The sequence below is a fragment of the Pholcus phalangioides genome, unplaced genomic scaffold, assembly GCF_987345545.1.
Source record: "Pholcus phalangioides strain wild (caught in Gottingen) unplaced genomic scaffold, Ppha-v1.0 ptg000031l_1, whole genome shotgun sequence".
NCBI lineage: Eukaryota > Metazoa > Arthropoda > Arachnida > Araneae > Pholcidae > Pholcus > Pholcus phalangioides.
Genome location: NW_028301621.1, coordinates 5,680,398 through 5,697,978, shown reverse-complemented (window position 1 = coordinate 5,697,978; position 17,581 = coordinate 5,680,398). Strand labels below are relative to the sequence as shown.

At 31.8% G+C, this 17,581-nt stretch overlaps 1 protein-coding gene across 1 annotated transcript in view; it reads left to right on the top strand.

Annotated features, from left to right (window-relative positions):
• wapl (cohesin release factor wings apart-like) overlaps positions 1-17,581 on the top strand; it is a 71,724-nt gene that overhangs the window by 25,844 nt on the left and 28,299 nt on the right. Inside the window, exons 6-11 of the mRNA XM_089252993.1 lie at positions 1,864-1,975; positions 3,224-3,490; positions 3,954-4,065; positions 9,038-9,153; positions 11,029-11,105; positions 14,813-14,958. Coding sequence (XP_089109119.1) covers positions 1,864-1,975; positions 3,224-3,490; positions 3,954-4,065; positions 9,038-9,153; positions 11,029-11,105; positions 14,813-14,958 — 830 coding nt within the window. The remainder of the gene's footprint in view (positions 1-1,863; positions 1,976-3,223; positions 3,491-3,953; positions 4,066-9,037; positions 9,154-11,028; positions 11,106-14,812; positions 14,959-17,581) is intronic.

Below are 17,581 nucleotides of genomic sequence, written 5' to 3'. Positions count from 1 at the left end.
GTTCATGAGATATCATGCATGCAACGACAAAAATTAGCGTTTTGTTTTGAGAAAAACGCATTCAAAGATTGTGAAGTATGGATTTTTATGAAATTAGGTTTTTTCTCAAACACAGTACCATACAGATTCATGAGAATAGCCTCAATGTTCAATAATATAATCAGTTTTTAACATTGCCATCAAGTTTTCATACTTTAACTTGCCATTTTAAAGCTTTGAGATGCCTTTCGCTTCAAACGCTCGACACCGAAAGTTGCAGAAAACCACAGATTGGAGAACTAATAAGGCAAAAAATCACTTAAATTTATTTTGCTGTCTGTATTATACATTTCATGTGTTTTTTGAGTAATATTTGAGATGAATTAACAACAAACCCAAGGAAACTGACAAAAAAGATTAGATTATATAATGGTCGAGGGCTCGTTGATTTTTGGTTTTGTTGTAAAAAAAATTGTCAATGCTGTTTGTTTGGTTTTTATTGTCCCATTTTTATGGCAAGTAGTGGCATTAGCATGAATAGATTTTTCAGTGTGATACCAAAAACATGATTACAATTTATTTTGGAAAGTAAGCACTTTATCCAAAGTCTGCAAAAGTTTAAGTAGACGTGAAAGTTGTCGACAACCACAACAACAAATCTCATTGCATAGACATGCAAGTGCATAACACATTATTATGATTGGAAGAAAAATCTTTTGAAAATCAGTTTTTTCTCATTCACTAGGTGTGAACTTATTTCTGATGCCCATCACCACAACATCACAACACAGGAATTCACAACAAATCACACACAAAATAATTGTAAAAAAAAAAAAAAATTATAAACTAAATTGTAATGTAACACAAAACAACATGATAAACTCGCTGCGGCACATGCACGAAGAGCATATGTCAACAAAAAAAAGTAACAGTTTTTTTCTTCAACTCAATGAAGAATAGAGAAAAAAGACTCAAAATATATTTTGAATGTAGATGGAGCATAAAAAAAAGTCTATAACAAATATATTTAAACGTGAAACATATGAGATAAACATGGAGGCACGTGGCTTTAAGTCCCTTGAAACTTGTGAAATTTAAATTTCGTTTCACATATTCCCATCTATCTCAATTTCTACTGCTCGTGGAACAAAAAGTGAGGTATCAAAATGTTCAGGAAGATCGGTAGAATTTTTTAAAATAATAAAAAATTCGGGTTTTTTTTATTGTTCAAAAGTCCTGTCCCCTTTTAACTTTAAATGCCATCAGTAGCAATGGTAAATGGTATTAATGTATCAGTATGGTATCAATGTAAAAAAACCACAAAATAGTTTAGGTAAATAATGGTATTTTTTTCTCAACCGAAATTAAAAACGATTACAACCACTAATCCGAAAAAAAAACTTTTACAACCCAAAATCTGTATGACATTTCTGCGAGCAAAAGTTAAAAGATGCATCAAAATATTGGTATGATTCATATTTTTTTAGGAATTGAAAAATTCAATTTTTATCATTTTCATTTTCTTGAATTATCAGTCAACATTTTGTAATTTTTTTTCCGTCTCTCATCCTCAGTTGGAAATCACGGTTCTAAAGAAAGGTTTAGGTATTTTTTGTTTTTTCATATTTATTATGGTCAGACCTTTATTTCATAAATCAGGCTCTACCAGCTGCTTTATTTGTTGAATTGAGTAAATAGTTAAATCAGGATTTGATTGTATATCAAAAATGTTGATCATTCATCTGATATCAATCACTTTAGAATGTATGGATGAGTCAATTTATGATATTGAAGCTGATATTGCATTTATTCTTGACGTGTAAATAGAAAACAAAAATATGTTCCTTTTTAAAACAATTTTCATGCATTTTAATTTTGTTATAGTGTCCTTGGACTTGCAACAAAGTGTATGGGTCCAGCTTTTCGTATTCATCTGCGAGCTCATGGAACTATGCCCAAGATATTCAGTGCCTTACAAGATGCTCCTTCAGATCCTGTAAGCTCTCATAAACTGAAAAATTCAGAAGACTTTCTTAAAAATCATTAACTGATTTGCAGTTCAACGCATTTTCATGATAGCATTTGACTATAGATTTACTACCATTATATTGACTTCAACCTCAGTTATAATGGTATAATTTCATGGTTCCCTTGGATGTTATTGTAATTAAAACATTTCAGTTTCTGCAGATATTGCACATCATATTTTTAACATTTGATGTAGAAAATATGATGTGCGAAAAAATAAATTTCGTTCTTTTCTTTATTTTTCAAATGAATTGAAATTTTTTTAACATCTCAAGACAGTTAACGTGCAATTTCTTAACAGAGGAAAACCATTTTTTTTATTTCTGCCTCTATTACTTCTGTAATGTCAGTGCTACAATAATCAGTGTCCTCAGCTTAATGACATTGCTAGAGCAGCATTAAAAAAATATGTATGTTACCGCTGAAGCTCGAAAGCCGTTAATGTGCATATTACCTCGCTAATCTGCAGATTAACTGATTTGCTCAGTTAATGTGCGGAATGAAGAGTTTTCCCGCATTTTACCCATGTAATGTGCACATTAACGGCTTCTGTATCGTTAAAGTTCAAAAGTTTCTCTCATTTCCTTTCCTTACTCTTTCCCCCTCTCCCTCCACTTTTACGCTCATTTCTATGACAACAAAAGCCTCTTAACCAATGTATCGATGCACTGCCTCTGTAAAGTATGTCTGAATCTCGCTGAGAAAAATATTTTTTTACGTATAACGTAATGCTTGTAGAAAAAATTTCACAGTCAGTAACAATTAGCTAATGAAAAAAAAAAAGCCATCGTCAATACTTTCAAAAATTAAAGTGAGGTTTTTGAATTTTTTTTTAATGATTAAAAAGTAGAAGTAGATCTTATTTAACGAGTGCCTCGTAGGTAATGTGCATATTATCTAAATAATTTGAGAAATGAAAGAATTTTTGGCATGTTAAAACAGATCACCCTAGTTAATCTGCACAATACGTAGATAATCTGTAGAATAACTGATTTCTGCACTTTAGCGGTAACATATATATGTTTACCAGATACTGTATTATATTCTATTCTGATTTACTTTTGTGAATGGTACCAATGATATTGTTGCAAATAACCACATCACTGACATCTTTTTACCTTCTTGTTTTCCATTACAATATTATGTTATTGAATGTTTATTATGCCACTAATATGTATTTTAATATATCTTTTTTTTTCTTTTTATCTAATCCCAGAATTTGTCTCTTTGTGTGGCTACTCTGTTGTTTGTATTGAGTCAGGACAGATTGACTATGGATATTGATGCAAGTACCTTGTGTATGATGCTTCAACTTTTGGAAACTGATCCTGAGGTTGGCAATCCAGATAAAGATGTTGATTTGATTCTTGAAGATCCAGCATTGTGTGCTATGCAAGAAAAACACAGGGAGAAGGTTTACCAACTATGTGAACAAATGCAGCAAAAGGGTCATGCAAAGCATCTTAAATTGGACAATATAAATGTAGGTTTACATGCATTTCATTTTCCAAATGCATTTATTAACAACAATTATGCTTCTTATTTTTCGTCATTTTTATAAATATTAACTGGAGAATGCCAAGTAATTCGATATCAATAATTGGGTCCGTACATGTCCTAAAGACAAAGCAAAGCAATATCGTTGTTGATACAGTTTTACTTCATCAAAAGCAAACTCTACAAAAAAAATTGTTTATTTTTCATCACCTTGTGCATTTAGTTTTTATTTTATTAGTTTAGTGATTTTATTAAACTGTAAATACTGTACTACAAACAGTAGATCTAACCAAAATCATCATCTTTTTTGTTACAAATGAAATTATTTCTTCAAATATTTGTTCATAAATGTAAGGTAGTCAGTTCTGTACATTTTCATGATTTCTATCTAAATTTCAAGACAGTTTTGAGTGATATTCCCTGCTGAAATAAAAATGTGTATTTTTCAGGTCAGCATTCTTGCAATGGAAGCTCTCCTTAGTTTAACATCTAGAAAAGCTGGAGAATGGTTCAAAGAAGAAATTAGAATTCTACATGGCTTGGATCGAATTGTAGATACTGGTAAATAATTTTATGGAGATGAAAGAAAAACAAATCTTCATTATCTTTAATAAATGCAATAAAATAACAGGATGTCTACAAATGATTGGAATCGTTTTAAGATTCTATTGTATCATAAAATTCTTTATTTACATAGGTTTCACACACACACACAAAGGTTTTTCAGCTCATTACTGTGGTCAAATCTATTCAACCAATTCATTATTTTTAACTGCAGTTTCATAAACATTGTTTTGAAAATGAGGTAGAGCACCATCTTGTTTGTAGATAGTCTACATGATTGGTCTTCAATTGTAACATTAGTCAGTCTTCAACATGTCTACGTATATTTGTCCAATAGTAGTCTGTCCACAGAAGCAAAAGAGCCAACACTTTTGGTTTCTTACTTTTTTGACAGCCTTTGTTTCTAATTGGAATTCACACATGCAGGAGTGGAAAATCTGCTACAACTGCTACAATTTGCAACATCTGCTACAGTTTTGCAATTTTCCCCGTTTGTTACATTCTGCTGCAAAAACACAGAAATTCTTCAATTCTGCGGCATCTTGCACCAAAAAGAAAAATTTACCTTAAGGAACTTTGAAGTTGCGTCACAATAGAAATTAACTTTTCGATGACTTCATTTGTCTAAAACTTCTATTGTATTTCTTGGGGCCACGAATAGAATTATCTTGAGGCCTCACTCCCCAGTATTCTACGCCCAGACTTCGACAATGTACAAAAGGGGGTCAAACTACATGAATTGCCGCTCATCCACAGAACAACAGCAAAACCCTTCAATCACAGTTTCCAGCTTTTTTTCCAAAAAAAGTCTCCTTTCATTTATTTTCACAAAAATTCCATCCGAGTACATCTGTTTTCACTCCCTATTTTTAACAGATTTGTGATTTCTCCATGTACTTTATTTCCAGTGTCTTTAACAGGTTTTCAGTCTCTTGTTTTGCTTTAGTTTTCTTCATTTTCTACTATTCTTTCTCTTGATGTGTCATTTCCTTTTACGTTATTCACTCATATGTTTAGTGTTCAATGGAAAATGGTTTCCAGCTACTCATTAATTAAAATTACTTTGTCTAGACCATGGTCATGGTTGGTTTGAAAGGTATTTGATGTAAGATTCCAGCAAAGCTCATTTATGCAGATAAGCAGAAAGAAGTCAATAAAAATTCAGAAAAACTTATCTTTGCGTATGTGGTAGACACTCTGATAATGAAAATAATACAGTAACAAGTTAGCATCTCTCGCATCTACAATGACCATTTTTGTCGTGTCATCATATTCTGCATACCAAGGCTACCTAATACCGATTCCAAAACAGATAGGTCCAGAGGACAGTGATTGCCCCTTCCAAGATCTGAATACTATGAGAAACCATTAGTCTATCATGAAATATGAAATGATCTAACAAACCTATGAAATAAATTGTCCTGGACCTGTCCTTTTTTTCAACGATCGTCCCATGCAGGCTACAGTACTTTGAGATAGAGCAGTTATACCAACAGCTAGGAGCTCCCACATCTGCGAATGTGGTTTGCCTAGGTCATTATTTTTTATGCATACCCGGGTCATAATTTTTCATGGGTGCCTTTATTTAAAATATGTATAATAGCTCCCTGTGCAATCATGTGAAGGAGCAGGGAAGGCTTGAGACAAAATTCTCATCTGTGCACGACATCATTTTGGTGCCTCTCTGCATATAAGCACATGAGTAAAATTATCTGGGGGAAACTCGCAGATTTGTATATGCCATGAGTAATATGGTGATAGATAACATATATCAGTTTAGTCATTAATGCTCTTATCCTGGGCTTTATATTCACTTACTTCATAAACTTACACATATTTATTGTATAATACCGGAGTTATACAGCTAGATGAAATGAATCAGAAATTACAATGGTTTCTGCAAATTATTCCATCCAATACAGTCATAGTGAAATTTGCAGAAAAAAATTTTCATTTTCATTGTCATATTCAATTTGGAAGGTAGATGGCAACACTTGAATACATAACAAGCACAACACTTACATGAATTATCTTTTGGTGCTTTTGAAACCAACCACAATCATGGTCTAGACTGAGTAATTTCAATTAATGCTCATCTGGAAACCATTTTCCATTGAACACTAAACATGCTGGTGAATGACGTAAAAGAAAATGGCATATCAAGAAAATGAATAATAGAAAACTTGGAAATAGAACGAGACACTGAAAATCTGTTAAAGATGCTGGAAAGTGAAACACATGGAGCAATCACAAATCTGTTAAAAATAGGGAGTGGAAACGCATGTACTTGAATTGAATTTTTTGTGAAAATATAATCATTCTATTAAATTTCTAATAGTTTAATCATTATTCTATAGTTTAAATCAAAAATAATTTAATTCTATAGTTTGAATCAAAAATAATTTAATTCTATGGTTTAAATCAAAAATAGTTTAATTCTATAGTTTTAATCACTCTATTAAATTTCTGAGAATTTCAAATAAATATTCTAAGAATGACTCAGAAAAAGAAGTCATCTCAAAGTATGGTGAATCAAACTGAGATGACGATCAAGAATGAACTCAAAAAGAAACACTTATCATTTTAAATATGAAATGGATAAATTTTGGTAAAAGAAGCAAGATCAAATGTTCAAAAATGCTTGAAACTGAAGAGAACAAAAGCACTACTCTCTCAGACTCGCATCAGCTGCAAGAACAAAAGAATGAGTGTTTCAAGCCTTTTTAGTGATTTTTTTAAATTAGTGATTATCAAGACTAAAAAGCTAAATTTAAAAACACTCATTTTCAAATTATTTTTGAAATCTGAAATGCCATATGTTAGCCTTTCATTTGTTGATATTGTAGAGAATGTAAAAATATAAATTAAGTCTCTCAAAATTTTTTTATGATTTAAAAATTAAAAAAAAAAAACTTCTTGTAGAGGAAATCACTATGTATTTTTTACCTTGGGGGAACATTCTTCTGAGCTGAGATAACATTGTTTTTTGAAGTGAAAGTAATCCTGTGTATGCTATCGCATATATATATATAGGCCTATAAAAACTGTTTTTTATTTACTGTCAAAATTTTAAAGTGCTACAAAAACAATATTTTTGCTGCTACGAAAATAATTTCTCCTTCTGCAAAAATCAAATTTTTATTTTCCTCTCCTGCACACTAGTCATTCTCATGAAATCGGCCTAAATTATTTCCCCAGCAGTTGACATTAAATATATTTATAAATTATATACATATAAATTTTTTCATCAGTAGATTTTTTAAATTTTCTCAAACAAATTTTCATTTGTTAAGGAAATGTCCCTCTCCTGGCTGTTGTGGGGAATCGCCACAGAAGACACACCACCATGCCAATCTCGACAATAAGTTGCTTTGGCAACCGTGGAGAGAAAGGGAGAATCGTTCCCCTTTGCGTGGGTGGGTGCCAGAGTGAGGTGAATAACCCCACTAAAAACATGTAAAGATGTCCTTCACAAATATGTAGTAGTTGTCAATTAATTACCCCAACACTGATTTAATTATGATGAATAAAAGTGATTTGTTATCATTAAAACAGTATGTATTAGATTGAGAAGGCAATAACATCAAGAGGTGCTATATCACCTCACTGTCCCCAGGACATTTTTCAAATTTTAAAATGATAACTTTTTCTATCCTGAAACAAAAATATAAGATTTTTTTACAATAATACTTGTGTATATTTTTAGGATCAGTATACTTTCATATTTCGTCTTTTCATAATTTATAATATTTTTATCAGTAGTTTATAACAAAATTAAAATTTTTTCCACTTTTTCCCATTCATGACATTTAGAAAACATTAGTTCAAATCCTGCAACACCAGCTGCCACCTATCAAATTTTGTATTGAGAAGGTTAAGAAGAATGTAGCCATCACTTGAACCTCCTTTTTAAATCAATTAGAGTTGTAAATTAATTTATAAATTAGGTTTATTCAGGAAAAAAGAGAAAATTTTCTCCTCTTGGCTACTTTTTTTGTGAGAAATATATAATTAAAAATTATTTTCACTTTACCACATGCTTCAGTTCAGAGACATCTATTTTATTTCCTTAAAAACACGTTTTTAACATTCGTAGTTTCTGATCAATGTTGTAAAACATGTAAAAATGTTTTTCTCCTGGCATTAGGTAATCAGAAGGAAGGTTTGACCGTAAGAGTCAAGGGAAGAAAAAGCAAAAAACAATTAAATTTTTTTGGTTGCAACATCAAGCTACAAGACTTTGCTTTAAGAATGCAACTCATGCTCTAGCAAAACAGGGACAAGTTAGAAATTCGTTGTTTCTGTAAAGTTGTGAAAAAATGGAGTAAAAACACAAATAAAAAATTAAATAAAAATTCAATTGACAAAAAAATTTTTGAGTATCAGTTCTTGTCCAAGTTGAAAATCAGCTACCAAAATAAATGGAACATGTTACAATTGTCAAGCATAAATATAGAGTTAAGTGCAGAAACAGGCAAAATGCCTCATCGTATTTGCCTATCTCTTAACATGGTTAAATTTTCATTTTTTTTACCATGCACTTTTAGCAAACTTTGTTGCTGACTATATTTCATTTATTAGCAGGCAGTATCCCTAAGAATTTTTTAGGATTTTTTGGTTGACATTTTTTTTTAACTACTGTTTTCCTCCTTTTTCGTGAGAATGACCCATGTGTAAAATGTCGCTTCTAATGTCTCTTCTATCAAGAAAAATAATAATAAAGATCATAGAATTTCTTATAATTTCTTATTATCCTGTTGTTTGATGATAAAATTTATCGATATGAAGAATAAAGTAAAAATTTTATATAATTAAAGTTTATTGCATTATTGTAAGTATTATTTTAATTACCTGTATTTCAATTAAACAAATCACAAGAGAGATTAAACAAACTACTATACATTTTTTTAATTTTGTCTCTAATATGTTTAAATTTCTCGAAACAATCATGATGGTTTTCTAAATTTAGTGGCAAACTGTGTGGATTCGCTGATATTTGAACAGTCTGATATAGGTGGCATCTTGAATGAATCTCAGTTGGATAAAATACGAAAAGTTGACCGTTGCTTGAGAGTTTTGGAAAATGTAAGTGCTTTCAAAGAATGTACATAGGACCATTCAAATATTATGTCTGCAGATTTTTATCCATTTTACCCCCTATCATCGAAACTAAAATTGTTAGTTAAAGTAAATTAGTTAAAGCAACTTTAAAGTTACTAAAAAAACTGAAACCCCATTCTGTAGGCCCCTGATAACATTCCAAACTCCATTCTCAAATATTGCATGGAAGAAATCTCCAACTATCTTCTAATCTTATTTAACGTCTCACTAAACACTGCCATCCTTCCCACTGATTGGAAAATCAATAAAATTATTTCTATTTACAAAACCGGTCCCCTGTCCGACTCCCTTAACTTCAGACCAATAACTATTACTTCATCCTGTTGTAAGATTTTCGAACATATTATAGCAAAGGAAATCCACGCTCATTTTGACTCCATTAACTTTTTCTTTCCCAACCAACACAGCTTCAGACGATCTCTTTCTACTATATCCCAACTGTCCCTTTTCATCCATGAGCTTTCCAAAGCCATTGATAACAAGTTACAAACCGATACCATCTTGAATTTTTCTAAAGCCTGTGATAAAGTTCCACACAATAGACTCAAATTTTGGTCTTAATGTACAATTACTGAAATGGTTAGAAGCTTTTTAAAAAATCTTAAACTATTTGTTCATTTTAAAGATCATGATTCACCTTTTGTTACTGTAAATTCAGGTGCTACTCAAGGAGCGGTTCTCTCGCCTTCATTGTTTTTAATATATATAAACGTTCTCCCTGAAACCCTCAACTGCACCACTAGATTTTTTGCTGATGACTGTGTAATCTACTGCATAATTAATCACAAGTCTGATCAAGAAACTCTCTAACTTAATTTTGTTTTCATCTCAGACAAGTTGTAGGCGTATGCCAAAATGAGCACTAATCTAAAACAGTTTTCACGAGAGCTACTCGTAAAACTATTCCCCCCTCAAATTCTCATACTCAATCAGTAACATAATCATATTCCAAGTTTTTCAACTTAAATATCTGGTTGTTATAATCTTGGCTGACCTCCGTTGGAATAATTATATCGATTATGTCTACCAGAAATGTCTCAACAAACTTTTTTTCCTTCGCCGCAACCTCAAACATTCTACTTGTGACATTCAACTTCTCTGCTACCAAACTTATATCTCTTTTTATGCAGCTGAGGTCTGGGATCCCCACACCTCTAGTAACATCCACAAACTTGAATCTATCCAAAATAAATCTGCCCGCTTTATTCACGACTGCTGGTCATCTTTTAGTTCAGTTTCCGATCTTAAACTCGAACTTAATCTCCACCCACTCGTTACTCACAGATTTACCTCCCGCTTAGCCATGCTTTACAAGATACATGGTCATTTAAATTTCGATGCATCCGGTATTCTGACTAAGCCATGTTTCCAATAGACTTGAACACCCCAAAAAATTAAAACCAATTTTTGCCTCTATAGATTGTTTTAAATTCAGTTTCTTTCCCATTGCCATAGCTGAATGGAACAAGCTCCGCTCTACTACTGTTAACTCCCCCACTTTTTCTGATTTCAGTAAAATGTTACAAAGCATATGTGTACAAATCTACAGCATACTCTTGTAATAGGCCTTGAATGGCCAACAATATTGCATAAATAAATAAATACCAAAAAAATCTGAGCCCACTCTACCTTGTGCTGAAGTAATACTTGCATGGTCCTTATTTTAAATTTTTTTTATTTTAACTCACATATATGTGGATATGTATTCTATACTAGCTGTATAGAACCTGTGTCAGGTTTTTAAAAATTGTGAAAAATAAATGCTGTTCATACAAGTGAAGGATCCTAGTATTCTGTGATTGTGTTAACTTTTTTGCTATTTAATGTTCATATTTACAGGTTACGTATATGAATTCTGAGAACCAAGACTATCTTCTGCACTATAAAGATTCATTATTATCAAGTTGTTCTTTGAGGTAAATATTTCTATAAGTTATCATTTTTTCTCCCACACTTCTTAGTTTAAGATTCAATGAAAAGGTATAAACTGGGATTGTACCTGTGTGTGTAATATTGTATTAAGATCTTTCCTGATAGACAAATGCCAGTTCTCACAATGTTCCAGCATTTTCTAACATTTAATGTCAAAATTATGTAGTAAATATAAGAAATCACTATTACAAACCTTAAGAAATGAAGTATATAATATAGCACCAACATACTATAGCATATACTACTACTACTAAACCGGATACGCACTTTGTCCATATTCCTCTGCGGAACTTTATAGCATATACTAAATAACATGCCACAACATTCCTTGCACTTGCACCTAAATTGCCGCTTGTGCCCATAAATTGTAATACAAATAAAAATTTACTAAATTTTCTCTTGACTTCCATCTTATTTGAATGAAAATGGGTTGTTAAATCAATCAAAGCCTCTGCTTTTTTTTTATATCATTCGAAACACTATTTTATGGGAGATAAAGGCATTAAAAAATTCAGTTTTACTTTTCTTAATGAACATTACTTTATTTATTTGTGTATGGAACAAAAAACATGGATATTATACACTGTAAAACCTCTCTTTTTCATACACCAGTGAAACAAAAAATTTGTCCATGAAAGAGGGGTGACTGATAATTTAGAGGTTAGAAATACATGTTTTTATCATACACCAGAAAATTATAATTTGGTCATAAAAGGAGGTGATCGTTAAATAGGGATTTAAAATGCATACTTTTATCGTACAAAGGGGAAATTACAATTTGGCCATAAAAAAAAAGAGGTGACCCTATCTGAGGGGTGTTTGTTAAGAGGGGTTTCATTGTATGTATAATAGAAATCGTATTAAAATATTAAACAATTTTCTTAAGTTATTTGTCTGTAATAGAAATTAATAGTATAGAAATAAAGATAAATAAAATTATCCTTCATTATTTTTGTGGGGGGGTATTCTTTATTATGAAACTAGGAGAGCGCTCCTCTGACGCCCTTAGTGTCCAATTCCCCCTTTTCTAATAAGCCTTGCTACTTATCGCGTGTTCATTTTGCATTCTATCTGCAAAAAAATGTTTTATTCTCTTGCTTTTTTTCCCCTGCCTCTGTGTAGGGGGGGGGGCATTCAAATATTATGTCGACATGAAGGTGGGGGGGGGGCACTTTCTACCTTTGCGTTAGACATGGAAGGCAGCTCGATGAGATGATTTCAGAACTAGTAAGTGGTGTATATTTTTTATTTATAAATTAGTCTTGCTACACAGTTCACAGACATTACAACCACAAAAAATGAGATTACCATCACTGACCTGCGATGATTGCGCAAGAAAATCTGCTACTGTTACTTCCATAACTCCCGTAGCGTGTTTTTGAAATCAACCTGTGTGTTTAAAAAGGTTTTGTGTTTGTGTGTTGGAAATACAAATTGTTTTTGTCAAATCAGAAACTTTTTTTTCTACATTAACTGCAATTTTGTCAATCCAAACAAAAAAATATATAATAGTTTTTTTTTATCTTGTCGCGGGCCGCACAAAATCCCTCTAGCTGTTGGCCACCCCGAGATAAGTGATGATGTTACTGAGAAAGGTAAAGCACATAATATGTTAATCTATAGCCAGTGTTGCCAATTTTGGTTTCAAAGATATTAAAAATTTCCTCAAAGAAGGGTCCGATGAAATTGGCCTAGAAAAATTCTTCTTGCATATTTTTGCTGGTGACAAGAATTTTGTGGAATTGTGAAAAGTTTACAAAATGTTTTTATTTTCTCACATGGCAATGTGAGAACATAAAGAAAAAAATTGAGGATATTGAAAGTTGCCAGTTATCTTGTATGTATGAGAGTAAAGCCTGTATGCAGGAGGGAGATGTGCATTTTATATTCATCAACTATTTGGGGGACTCAGCACTCTCATAAAATTTATTTGTGGGGGGGAGGTGGACTCAAACAGTCTCAGACCCCAGGCTCCAGCATCTATGGTATCTGTTGAAAGCACACTTTAATACACCAAAGATGTGTACAGTGTTTTGTGAGCATATTTAGTGTAAATATCATTTGAATGAATTGAAAATTTGCAAAGTTATGATATATTTTCATATATAAACAATATTGCTTGAATGGTTAGCATTAGAAACGTCATTCATGGCGTTAGAAAACATTTTTTCTCTTAAAAAATTTGTAACATATGTACATGAAATTTTTCATGGTCAACAAGGATGGTAAAAGCAATAAACAAAAAATAATAATTGGAATCTGGGATGATGGTTTTCATTTCAGTATCTAGTTGAACAATTTGAAATAGGAGCGACCCAGTCTTATTTCGATGAATTTTGTGTTGCGAGCCAGAATAAATATATTAAGGGTCAAAAAACCATTATTTTTTTTACCCAGTCTTTTATTTCATATATTTAGGAGAAATTTAAAATCAAAGTTGTTTTGGCAACTGCTGTGCCTCTGGTCTAAAAAATATGTTCGAAAAATTGTATTTTTTCTCACAAAAAATTCCATAAAAACTAAGTTAACATAATTTTTTTGCATATAAATTTCAAATGTAAGTGTATAAATTCATTTTATTCATATTTTGTATGTTTTTGTAAACTTTTAGTGAATTTCACTTTAATATATTGAAAATTCAGAAAGTTATGATTTAATTTCTCAAACAATGCCTCTTAAAAATCGAGCCTCGGAAAAGTCATCTTCGTCATTTTTTGATAAATTTCAACATTTTTTTTCTCAAAAAGTTTTAGACATATGTAAATAATATTTCACATGGTTGGTAAGGATGGTTGAAAGCAACAAATAAAAAACATTATCAAAATCTGGGACCATGGATGGCATTTCGCTGGGTGATTTGAAATGGAATGACCCGTGTTGAACCAGAATGCCCAATGCCCCACAATATGCATTATTGCAAATAAACTTGCAATATCCATAAAAATACAATACGTAATACAGAACAAATGCATTGCAATATAATTTGGTACAATATGTAATATAGCCATCTGCACAATACCCAATAAACAGTATAGCATGATCAACATGTTCTCATGCTTTTATCTCTCACACACACATTAATTCCTGAAATGCTGATATATTGGCCCTGTTGTATGGGTAGATTCTAAAAAGATGATGTTCATTATTCAAAGTGTAGGGCCTTCTCTAGATAAGGTATAATGTAAAAAATAAGAAATTATTTACATTCAACTCAACCCGTTTGTCCCCTGCATGGGAATCATGGTAAGCATTAAAACAATGGTCGCGAAGCCCAAAAAATTGTTTTCAGACATTTTTTTTATGTCTGACAATGCCTTTCAAAGTAGCTATCATTAAGTTGAATCTTTTTGGTGCATATGCAAATAGTGATTCCAACAATATTGGGGATTTAAATAAAAACTTAACCAAAAATTGCCCCATATTAATATGACTAATTTCTATCTTATAAAATTATGACCAATTTCTGTTGCATAGAAACAGGCACAAAAACTTTTTACTTTTTGAGTTTGCGATTATATAATATTGAGTAAATATTAACTTTTTTAAATTTTGAATGATAATATGTTATTACTACTTTAAAAGTTATGTTATTACCTCTTCTAGACTGTTTTTCTGTTATTGTTGCAGTCCTTTCTAACTTATTTTGCAGAAAAGTATTTTAATGATGATGTATATTTCTCAATGCTTCTAGCCTCATAAGACTGTTTAAATCATCACTATTGAAAGGTCAGAATGATGATGCCAATCTAAATGAATCTTTACAAAGCATTCTTATGCCAATTTTGTTTTGCTTACTTTCTGTCATGAAAGTTCTTCTCAACATCACGTTCGAAAACTGTAAGTCTATAAATCGAATGAACTTGAATTAAAAGTGTGTGTGTGTGTGTGTGTATGGGTGTTTCTGTTGTAAGGAACACTAATAAATAAAATATGTATAAATTTTTAAATTTAATTCAGTTACATTTCACATATTATGTCATCTCTATTTCATATTTACTTCTCGTAAATCAAGTTACAATTACAGTAAAGCTTATACAAATGTACTGAGCATGCTCCCAGCTTAAGAGTTAGTATCAGCTCATACTTATTGATTGTTTCTAATTCGACCTGAGTGACCACCAATAGATGGCGCCTTCATTTCCCACCCAACTCCACTGGTTGGAAATTGATGTATGAGGATATATGCCTGGAGTTGGTGTGAGGTTAAGTAGTACAGTAAGGTGTTAATAATTCTTGGTAGTTTCCAGTGGTATAGATGGTAGCATGCTTGCTCAGTTTGCAAGAGGGCCTCGGTTTGAGTCCCGGCAGAGACCACAAAATGTACTCGCTTCAGCAGTACATATATTAAAATTGTGAAATGTCAAGAAGAAATATTTCGTAGGTTTTCCTCAGAAAAAGCATTTTGGTTTAAAAAATTTGGTTGGCACCTACATTTTTCCCCCTTTTGGGCAATTTACTATAGAGTGAGTTGTGCCAGAGCTGTGAGTGTGTACTTTAACAATCTCAGTGAGTATATCTAGGATTACCAGATTCAAAAACTCAGGAAGGATGACGCCTGTACATGCACCCTTGATGATACTATTTCCCCAAATTTTTTCGCAACAGATGGTGCCAAAAAAAAAAAATTTTCTTCCAAAAAAAAAACTCACCTCCACAATAATTTTTTCCAACTAAAACAGAACCACTATATATGTTATGGAAATTTGATAAATCTGGTTATTATGCATAGTTACTAACCATTTTTTGTAAGTTTAGTAAATTTTGTTTTATTCACCTGTGATTATGTGTAATCCCCAGCTCATATTGGTAAATATGATTAATTGTCAATAAATTATATAAATTTACTTTAAATTTTGCTCAAATTTCAGCCTAGGATGATGGATTCAATCAGTGATGTTGCTTACGTATAAAAATGTTGATAAATGTGAAGAAAATATGCAATTTTATGCATTTGTGTCCATTAATACTGGGAAAGGTCGAAATTTACAGATGCATGTGTGTGTATGCATTTGGGTATAATCTGGGCTCTAGTTATGAAAAAGGTTATTTGAACTCACCCGATAAGTTGTCAACAAAGAGAGGAAGAAATAATTATGATATTGAGATGTTTGTGAAGCAGAACTGTCATACAGTAGAGCCTCTTGGTAACGAACACCCATGGCACCAAAAATTTTGTCTGCTAATTGGGATTTATGATACACAGTGGAACATTGTTTGTACAACTTTCACATTTATATGAAGTTTGGCTTCAGTCACAATTGGTTCCCATATATTTTAATGTTCAAATGTATATGTTGCTCTCTAAAAGTGATATACCGGTGGTTATGCATAATGACTAACCACCTCGATAAAGAAAGTTTGATTAAATTACTCTACTTTTATCACTTTTACTGTTGATTATGATTATTACTATTAATGATTACTGTTATGATTACTGTTGATTATTATTCCTGAATATTGTTGGAAAGTCTGATAAATATGGAAAAATTTATAACCTTACTTCTCTTCGTTAAACCAAATTAATTATCTTTACACATACATGATTCGTGCATCACACATATTATTTTGTAATAAAAATTTAAATAAGTGTAAGGAAGATAAAAGCATTCATGGCAATATTATCATTCTTGTAATGTTGGATTTCTTCGCATGCATGAACAAACAAAACGAACACATTACCATTCACATTCACTGTCCTGGATCATAGTTATGTTCAGTTAATTAAGTAATTAATTGACAATTCATCATATTTACCACCACAAGCTTGGGATTATACATAATCTTAGCTGAATATGAGAAATTCTATTTTTGACCAAAAATTAATGAATTGAAGTTTGCCTGATTTGACTGTCTGCTATCCAGAGTGTCCACTAACAGGGAGTGAAATACATTAAAGCCCTATTCCACGGGACCAGGGGATTAGAAAAGTGTCCGCTAATGGGAGGTTCCACCCTAATCTGTAAAAAGTAATATGTCGCTTCATCAGTTATCAAGCTTATTTAATGTTGCTGTCCATTAGTTAATTTTTTTTTCTTTGAGAATTTCAGACCAAGTGGAAAGGGGAATAGGATGATGGCCAAAAAGCTATACAGTAATGTTGGACTTGAAATGTCTCAACATTTTGATATATGTCTAGCACAGCCATTATGAGTTGGAGCAAAAATAAAAAAATAATGATCCACTTCCCCTTGCTTTTAATGAATTGTGCCCACCTTCTGGTCAGTTGTATTACTTCTTCTGAAGCAAGGAGGGGGTTTTCGCATTTACAGTCAGACCTTTCTTTATTTCTGAATGAAATAAGTAATCCTACCCCCACTTCAGTACATGGCATCTTCTGTTGGTGAGTAAACAATGGTATTCTTAAAAGAAAAAAAAATTCTTTCAGAGCTTTTTTTAAACTGTCTTTTCTATGTTATCCTGGGACAAGCTGGGCTATGGTTAAAATATCATCTGCCCTTCT